This window comes from Micromesistius poutassou (genome assembly GCF_964030765.1).
Source record: "Micromesistius poutassou genome assembly, chromosome: 10".
Lineage (NCBI taxonomy): Eukaryota > Metazoa > Chordata > Actinopteri > Gadiformes > Gadidae > Micromesistius > Micromesistius poutassou.
Window position 1 is genome coordinate 8,196,596 of NC_140280.1, and position 10,148 is coordinate 8,206,743.

Below are 10,148 nucleotides of genomic sequence, written 5' to 3' on the forward strand. Positions count from 1 at the left end.
GGTGATAGTAACTGTGCCAGCTATGCACATCTACGTTCAGATACATTTTCCTTCCTAAAAAACGTTCTGCATTTTGTTGCTGACAAATTTCAAAACATGTGCCGGATATCATGAGCTCCTCAACTCTACAAGGGACGAGGAAGCCTCCGTAAGGGTCCTCTCCAAGACTAAAGCTACAACGGCGGTTTCTGATTGGTTCAAACCAGAACAGGTGGGACCCTTGTGTACACCCGAGGGTCCGGTCCCAAGCTCCAGGGGTCAGTTTATATGATACCGTATGGAAGGCTGTGTTCAACACACAGTCCTCAATGACCAAATCTGATCAAAACATCAGATTTAGGTTTGATATATGGGTCATATCCTTAGGGCTTCACATGCTCTGTGCTTTTGAACAAGGCAATGTCTTTCTTTTGAAAACTTAACTGATAAGTTGGCCAAAACAAAGAGACATTATTGTATTTTCAGGAATTGGGAAATACCAACATTGATCATTTAAAGACCAAATATGATAAGAAGCAGGGGTTTCAATTCCATGGTTAAATCACAAACAATGAGTAACAACTAACAACTAAAAATGGTTTAATTGTTATTTAATATATTTGTCTAATGAACAATGAAATCTTTGGGCAGACCTTTTTGAAGAACATGGGTAACCCCTGGCAACAAATGCAAATGGAATTCTGGTCCCCAAGTTGATATCCTGATGTGTTTAGTAACATCCACCACTTAAAACTAAACAGCATTTTAATCAAATACATTTCTAAGTGATTTTTAAGATCCAACCAGCTCTTTTTCCACAAACAGTATTCAAGTATTCAAAACACAATCTAGGTAATTATACCCAAATAGCACAAATGTCAAAAACCCTTGCTTTTATTGTTTAAAAACATGACACTGAATATAAGACTGAAGTCATACTCATTACTCCATCAATAATACATTTCTACATTTCTACATTTTGGAGGAAAGACCACGTGTGTTCAATTGCATGGGCATGTCAAAGCTGGCTGAGCCACTTGCATTTAAAGGAAAACGATTTCCACAGAGGATTGAATACCCAGCTGGATAGTACAAAACAAAAGATCATACTAGACCAATAATCCATATCATCATCATCATCATCATCGTCAAAAGTAAACTCAGAAGTTTGCTTATAATGCCTTTCAGAGGGAATGGTTCTGCATCCACTTCATGATAACTTGGTTTATCAAATCCAGTATGGATAGAAATATTCTCATAATGAATGATCACAGCATATCATTGATTAGTCACAGAACATCTGCAATATGTCGTTTCATTAAATCACCATTTTAGGCCAACAGCAGAGGAGAGAAAATGTAAGACAACTAAGACAAAGAAAAGCAACAGGCGGTGACGTGTTTTGATTTCCCTGGTTGTGCTCAGTCAGTTAACTCTCAGTAGATCAACAGGGGTGACTGGAACTTGGTTGGTTGGTGGTTAGTTTGTTCCTGGCCGGGATGTTACTTCAAGGGTGAACCATTCATAGGAATCATAATTCTGGACTCCATGTGCTGGATGAGAGGAACTGAGGGAGGGGGGCAGAAAGCTCTTAGGAACTCATCTCTGAGACACAACAACCACAACCACTAACTGAGGCTTACCTGTGTAGTAGACCACCTCATCCCAACCGTCATGCTGCCAGGCTGCGTTCCTCGTGTCCTCTCTCGACTGGAGATCTTTGTAGGCTGAAATGGACGGAGAAATACAGAGAAATAAAGAAAGGACATTTAAAAAGGAATTGGTCAACCCTTCAATCACATGATGGTCACTAGTGCTGCACTGTGTTATAACACACATTCATTGAAATTATACCATGAGGATTAATCAAATCTATGTGGATTAAGCGACATCCCAAGAAAATAGTGCCTGTGCTGTGGTTCTCATGAGAGCCATGGGAACTCAGCTCACCCCATAGGTGGTGGACCATGTAGAGATCTCCAATCTGGGAGAAGAAGCCGCCCACTGCCTCGCTGTTCTGCTGGCGGAACTCTATGGCGCGGGCCCTGTGGACCACAGCGGTTAGTGCACATGAGAAGCAACTCAAACACAAGGATTAAGGCCCAGTGGACCACAGCGGTTAGTGCACATGAGAATCATCTCCCACCCATGAGGATTAAGGCCCAGAGATAATGTGAATGTGTTTGCATGTATCCACTTATTAATAACCCAATCTTTTTTTCTCTCCAATCCAAGACACCATTATGCAGTTTCAATGATTCAACCCATATTGTCATGCTTACAATCACCCTGGTCCATTTTATTATGTGATTATGGATAGTTTTCAGCACAAGGTAAAATACAATTAATTACATAGCCTGTGTTCCACTCATGCTCAAAAGTCATGCATGGATGGATGAGCAAGGAATACCGTGAATGTGGCTTCTAACATCTGAAAAAGGCAACAGTATCTCAGTGGTATTCCTCAATGTATTTTAAAACAAACAACAAAAATCCATCAGGTCAACTCCAGTATCAGGAAAGGTGATTTCTTACCAGTAGTTTCCCCACTCGATCATAGTACCTGGCTGAAAGACAGAGCAGAGATGGAGCGCATTAGGTGGTGTTCACATAAAAAAAAACATCTTGCAGGATTGAATTACAAGCAAACTGCCACAGAATACAGGGATGCTCAATAATAGAACAACTTAAAATAGCCCATTCAATACAATTTCCATTACAGCTCTTAAAGAATTCTACCATCAGTGCAACTGAAGCTAGAGAGAAATCGGTCTGATTACAAGGGCTCACTGAAAAACTATGTTTACAGTCACTACATTCTTCTGAATACGTGGTCTTAAGGAGATGAAGGCACAGCCACAAGAAGCAGCCCAGGCATTAAGGAAACGCAGGCAGCGTGGGTTTACCCTGAGCTGATATGAACGCAGCTCGTAGATGTTAGGGCCGGGCCGGGCTACCGGCTCGTTCCAGAAGCTGAACTCCAGGAGCAACTGGTTCCTGCGGGACAGAAGCATCTTTCCCCTCTCCTTCCTGTAATCCACAAACTCCTGCATCCAGCAGGGCACAGGCCCCACAGCAGAGCACAGGGAGGACATACATTCAGACATTCACATCCAGAGGCCCACTCGAAATGGACACTCCAAAACTATATTGGGAGTGGCGATAACATTTGTACTAATCTTGGCGAGAGGTACGACCAGGCCAACATTTTCTATTTGAAGAATTAGTTCAGTGATTTACATTCCGTGTTAAAACGATCCGATACAGAAGATAACCAGCCCATGCTGTAATCCATACTTCCGTCACATGATAATGATGGTGTAATGCACTCCATAATAATAGTCTTTCGTCAATCACTGGCACAATCAAACGAAAGCCTGACATGGACAATTAACCATACAGACAGTGGAACCATACCTTATTCTGCCGCAGTTTGTTCATGACCTCCGTGAGGGCCGGGTACCCCCCCCGATATCTCCACAGGTGCACTAGGATCCAGAGAAGCAACCAAAGAGCTTGTTTGTTCTTCTTTCACAATATTCACTCACACTATTCCTATTGGTCTGCTAATGGATCGGCTGAGTGTGTGCCCGTGCTGACTCAAGGTGGCAGAGGACCATGGTGAACCCTTCTCACCTGCCTGGTCCTGCTCGCCGTACCAGGTGTTCCAGGTGCCCACCAGCTCACAAGGGTAGTGGGGGTCAGCGTGGACGGAAGGAAGGACATCCTCACTGAAGACGCGCACACACACACACACACACACACACACACACACACACACACACACACACACACACACACACACACACACACACACACACACACACACACACACACACACACACACACACACACACACACACCAATTCAGTGAGGAGAGAAATTGCAAACATCATCAAAAAAGAAAAGAAAAGGATCCCCTTCCCAGCCTGCTTCACTTCCTGATTTAATTCTGCAGTTTTCCAAACAGGAACCTTAGCTAACCTCAGCAGTGGTTGTCATTACAACAGTTTTACACAGCTGAACACAACTATGGAGGTCTTACCAAAGCTTGTTGTAAGCATCAAGGCACTCAGGCTTGACATTGTGAACTGCAAAAGAAGGACTTGAGTTACGCAAACGCAGCATGCAGCAGACTCTTCGGACTGTTCTAGAGCAGACGTCTTTTACTAATCCAGTACAATCCTGTGGCATGGAACTAAATAAAAACTACGGCCAGACTGTCACACATTTAAACGATTAATAGTAACTTATGTTGTGTCTTTTTTAGTATCTTAGTTTAACACTAGTCAAAACACAATGTGTAGGGTTTGTACCAACTCTACCCAGTCTAGTCTTTTTAGCATTTAAAACTAAAAAGGCAGCTAAAACACAAAATTTAGTAAAGGGTAAAGTTTGAAATGGTAAATTCCTTAGTCTGTTAGTTATTTGATGATTTACTCTGTCATGCCTGGACTATTGCCAAGACTACAGTCGCATAATATCAGCCAAACGGTTCAGTCAAGAACAGAGATATAATGCACAAGTGGAAAGTAATCTTTTTTCAGATAAGATGGTTCAGTCGTTCCTGGCTGTACAGAGAGGGTTTAATCATCAGAAGAGCTTGGTGATCGTCCGTAATGTGCCAGACACAGGTAGCACGTATACTAAGTACGGAATGAAGGACTCAAGTAATACATACACTGAATTTTGTAAAGGTTACTTTCTTCCTTCTTGGCCAGCAGATGAGAGTGAGCGTCTTTTCTGGGATCCACTTTTCTGACAAACAAAGACTTGAACCAGCTGTCTTCACCCGGTCTGTTATTGGAGGTAGAAAGGCTCCTATATGGCGAGACACCCAAGGGAGAAATAAAAGGACAACATGCATCTAAACGGCAATGCAGAGTAAAATGTCCATCTAAACATTGGCAGAATGTATTTGACATAGGTTTATTAGGGATATTGTGATATATCCAAGACGAAATGCTCTTCTAAAAAATAGTAAATATTTCAAGGATTACTTTAAACTAAGATTTAAAGATTATTATTGTTGTTCCCCTGTACTGTTACAGAGTAAATAGCAGATTACCACATTCTTTTTCTGCATAGAACACGAGCCTCACAAGTTTGAATCTCCACAGGAGGTTCAAACTGAAGACAGACGTTCCCCATTTAAATTGCTGTTATAATGAAGCAGATGAATACCCGGTCAGAAACTACGGGTTTGATAGTTTAATAGCTGCCAGTGTCACATCCAGATAGCACTAGAGAGTACGCAACGACCATGTTAATATCACATAAGTCAAATACAATACCGCAATAGTGAAACATTTCACAGTGCACAGGGTTGCGCCCACAGAGTAAACATACGATCATTAGATGTTGACCTTGAGGTGAATTCAATGAGCGTCTCAGGTAACTTCTGCTTTAATGTGGGGGTGTTAGGTCAACGTGTAGGACGCACACGTCGAGGAGTTTTAAACTTCAGGAGGACGCAACCAGAATAACCTGCAGAATAAGCTGGTAGTGAGAAGTTCACCATCAACACCTCGCTACTCCTGGAGCCATGCTATCGGAGCCACACTGAATGGGGAAATCAATGCAAATTGCTACGGATAACCGCTAGCAGAGGCTAGGACACCCAGCAGCGTGTTCTCTGAGCAACATATCTAACCTGATGACCATGGAGCCAAGTCGGGTTACTGGTCTCCCACTCGTCTGCTTCAGGCCGTTGCCCGCACGTTGAAGAGCTTGGGTCGCCATCTTCCTGTGTTGCTGTAGTGGGGAAAGCCTCTCATGTTGAGCATCAGCTGACTGCTAATCCTGCCCCTCCCGTGGCTCTAGCGTGTTGTTCTGCAGGTCAACTGCATGTCCTTACGAAGCAGTAAGGGCCGTTTATTCTTAATACCCCGAAATACACACACACACACATATATATATATATATATATATATATATATATATATGTGTGTGTGTGTGTGTGTGTGTGTGTGTGTGTGTGTGTGTGTGTGTGTGTGTGTGTGTGTGTGTGTGTTCTGTTAATATTTTCACTTTATCCTTGCCTCTTTATCCCCATCCAGAACCATAGAGGGCAATATCATATTACTTATTTACTGAGTGATGAGGTTCCGATTTAAGAGGACAGATCAATTTACAATCAATAATAACTAATAGTTTCCTTCAGGGCTAAACAATAATAAGTAAATAAAAAGCAGATTTTTTGAACAATGTAAACATCCCAATCCATTGTGAAATGCTGCAAGGGGCTGAGGTTCTGCATTCAGACACAATTAATAATTGATCATCATTGTAAAAGAGAAAAAGTGCCAAGAATGGATCTGGAAACTGTTAATAAGACATCACAGAAATATGGCAGGAAAGACTGTCTTTAAACATCCAAAATACAACAAAACAAACAGACCTCTGTTGGCTTACATTTTAATGAACCACACATCATGCCGGACACAGAGCTCCAAACATAAACATTATTGGATTAAATAAAAAATATGAATGAAATGAAGTTCAAGGTGTTTGTGGGTCCGGGGATGAGGCTGTACTGGATGTGGCAGAAGAGTCCACTTCTGGTATTTGATCTGATAATGACATCTTCTTATCCAAGTCATCTGCTAGGTCAGCAAAAGGCTCCAGAAACTGAGTTCCTTCAACTTTCAGTCCAGTAAATGGGTCAACAACCCTGCCTACTTTATACACTATTTCAACCAGTTCATGTTTCACATGTTTGGACCGTGGTTCTGGTAAGGCCTTGAGAAGAACAACATCTCCCATGGTGCATTGCTGTAAAGCGTCATGGGCAAAGTAGGTCTTCCTCTTGTTGTAGTACTATGGAGAGAAAAAAACAGTTATATTTAAGAACAAGTGTTAACCTTTATTTTAAACATTGTACAAGTAAAGTTCTACAACCCTTATTATTGGTTACATACACACAACAATATAGCATATACTATGACCATAAACAATAGAACCAACTGGACTCAGACCATTCCATGTTAAAGCATGAGAAACAGAGCTGTGTGGTGTGATTACCTTGAGGAGGTAGGGGTCCAGCACCAGTCTGGTTGTTAAAGCATGAGAAACAGCTGTGTAGTGTGATTACCTTAAGGAGGTAGGGGTCCAGCACCAGTCTGGTTGTTATAGTATGAGAAACAGAGCTGTGTGGTGTGATTACCTTGAGGAGGTAGGGGTCCAGCACCAGCCTGGTCACTCGGACCTTGGCCGTCTTCAGCATCTTGGTCCCGATCACTCTCCCGATGATCCACTTGGCATGGACTGATGCCTGCTTGGCCGACATTGTTGCAATACCTAAAGACCACAGTAGACAAACAAACAATACACTTTAACTTATAATACATACAACAAATCCTGCTCTGCAGCGAACGTTAGCTAGCTGATGTCGTTGTCCCTTGAGCTTTAAACATCAACAATAACGCTGATCAGCAGAGACTAATCTTATTCTATGATTTTTAAAATATCTATTAAATATCATCTCACCTCTCAATACTATGATAATGTATATAATACAGAAGGTCACACTTCAATACGAATCCTCCATGCTTTTTCTCTTGGCTTATTTTGATGACGTAGCTACGGCTAGGAAAGAGGGACACGGATACAAATTACTACTAAAAGACTTATCACAGTGGCATGTTTAAATTACGCAAAAAAACGTTTAATCATAAAAAAATTGCGAATATCATCTTATTGACACTATGCAATGAAAAATTGTCAAGCAAAAACAATTAATATCAGTTAAATAGCTCGCTGCAACTACCAGTCTCTCCGCCAGAGGGAAGTATTTCACTCAATAAACTAGGTGTACCAAAAGTGTTCATTCTTGAAGGATATACACTGCATACCGTTGACATAAGTGCAACACTTATGTACAAGTAAATGTTTTCAAGCACACTCTATAGGATACTACTGCAATCCATATTTATTATTTGGCCTGTATGTGTAGTAAACATATACAGTATATATTGTATTTGGCCTCGGAGCATGACAATTACAGCAGTATCAACATCTTTCTGGGTCATAGCGGCTGCAGCCATTCAACATGGCTTCTATACAGCCTATTACACATGCAAATGGTACACAAATGGAAACACATATATACATGATATATATATATACATGAACCTCAAAGTTTGAGGGGCGCTGAGTGGAGACTTGGCTGTGGACCAGCAGGAGTGTGGTCCTAATCAGAGCTGTGTCATGGTCCGGTGGTGAGCCACGTCTGCCTCTCTCCGGGTTCCCATTTAAGGCAGTGTAATAGGGGGAACTCATGACATAATCACAGAATGGAGCATAGCACCCTTCATTAGACACTCTCATACCGTCAAACCCCATGTGGCTCAGCCTTGACTAAACGACACGATCGCTCCATTTCTTTTAAATCGTTCTTTCAAACAATCTTTAACCATAGCAACGATGGCTCATGTTAAATATGTTCTCTAGGGTATGAGGTTGATGCATTATGGGAGAGACGCACTAGAGCATTTTAATTGCAACGTCTGTGCCTTAACAAGCCTGTGAATACGCTCACAGGCCCAAACTACTTGATATATTTACACAATGATAACCACAGACATATCCTCTGGTGCATGGAGCTGAACTGTTTGTATTGTATTATATGGGTTGCTTACATTAGAGTTATCAGCTCTGAATTCTATTCATGGTTTGGGTGACATAGCCCAGGCAGGGAGATTACTCAGCCCTGTTGTGATAACACATATATACTTTTATGATGACATAATGACCACCACAGGGAATTCATTATGGCTGTTCCCAGATTCAAAGGATAATATACCGTTGGCATACACTCTGTGTTTGGAACTATTAGCCCGATATGTTTTCTTTGTACTATTTGATTGCAGGCGTCCTCTGCATCCTATATCTTCCTCTGCATCCTATATCTTAGGGGTGTAGCCGTTTAGTGAAATGTCAGTAGTAAAACCAAAATGTGTTTGAAAGGACCATCTGCAATTGAGTTTTTGAAGTGAAACGGCATTATACACATTGAAATAGTATAATTGAAGTTGAATGTAGCCTACTTATAATTTACACAACATGAATAAAGATGGGGATATCCTGACCCTAAAAGGCACACTAAATACTCACACTACTCTGTAATTCAAAGCGCGTGGTAGATGAACACCCTTCGCTGTGTGACCAGGCATCTGTTGGGCTTTATTTCTGTGTTGGCAGATTACCCTTGTGGGATACTATGCATGCACTTCCAGTGAACTTGAATGATTGTATAAAACATTAATAAAAGCAGCTGGCTGGGCCCAGTAATCCTGAATAATCCTAAACGGACAACAGAGAAACCGCCCTGCGCCTTGGCTTTGTGATCCTCTCCTTCAGTTGCCTATTAACTGAGTCATATAATGACATACAGGCTGGTTGCTTTTCGGTCAGGTAACAAGACTGCAGTATTTTCTAGTGGTCATACCTCCATAATTTTAAACATAGTCTACCTTCAAGAGGTCAATGGTTCATCATGATCAGTAGTATCAGTAATATCAGTAATATCTCTCACACACACACACACACACACACACACACACACACACACACACACACACACACACACACACTCATAAGCACACACACACATAAGCACACACACACACACACACACACACACACACACGCACACACACACACACACACACACACACACACACACACACACACACACACACACAAACAACTGTACACACACACACACACACACACACACACACACACACACACACACACACACACACACACACACATGTACAGTATATAAACACACACACACAGATGTGGTTTAAACTGACCAGAGAGAGAGTCCAAAAGAGTTAAAGCAACATACACACAGGTGTGAGTGATCAGGTTATTGGTTGGTGGTTAATATAATGTATAATGTAGTTCATCAAGTCAAATTGTGTTTGTGTATCTTCTGTTTCATAAACCATTGGTGAACAGGTTTGTATATTAGGACATGGTGACATGAAACCTACTCTATCAGAAATTAGAATATAAAATATAAATGCAGACACATTTGAAGAGAAGAGCATCCATGAAGACTGTAAATATTCAACAGTGAAAAAGGCAGTTCAAGTTTTGTTCAGTGTCAGGTTTTACCACTCAGCGGTGACAACGCCACTCCAATTATCTAATGCTGT

At 41.5% G+C, this 10,148-nt stretch overlaps 2 protein-coding genes across 2 annotated transcripts; both read right to left on the reverse strand.

The window, feature by feature from the left end:
• Positions 1–21: 21 nt before the first annotated feature.
• Positions 22–5,762, reverse strand: LOC311354350 (protein NipSnap homolog 2-like). Its single transcript, XM_084474166.1, has 10 exons — positions 5,633–5,762; positions 4,661–4,800; positions 4,025–4,070; positions 3,616–3,710; positions 3,397–3,467; positions 2,886–3,026; positions 2,515–2,546; positions 1,930–2,024; positions 1,623–1,706; positions 22–1,546 (listed from the first exon to the last, which is right to left on the reverse strand). Exons 1-10 carry the CDS (start codon positions 5,719–5,721, stop codon positions 1,482–1,484), a joined length of 858 nt encoding a protein of 285 aa, XP_084330292.1. The 5' UTR covers positions 5,722–5,762; the 3' UTR covers positions 22–1,481.
• A 617-nt stretch (positions 5,763–6,379) lies between these two features.
• On the reverse strand, positions 6,380–7,551 carry mrps17 (mitochondrial ribosomal protein S17). Its single transcript, XM_084473827.1, has 3 exons — positions 7,468–7,551; positions 7,145–7,278; positions 6,380–6,798 (listed from the first exon to the last, which is right to left on the reverse strand). Exons 2-3 carry the CDS (start codon positions 7,265–7,267, stop codon positions 6,481–6,483), a joined length of 441 nt encoding a protein of 146 aa, XP_084329953.1. The 5' UTR covers positions 7,268–7,278; positions 7,468–7,551; the 3' UTR covers positions 6,380–6,480.
• Positions 7,552–10,148: the final 2,597 nt, after the last annotated feature.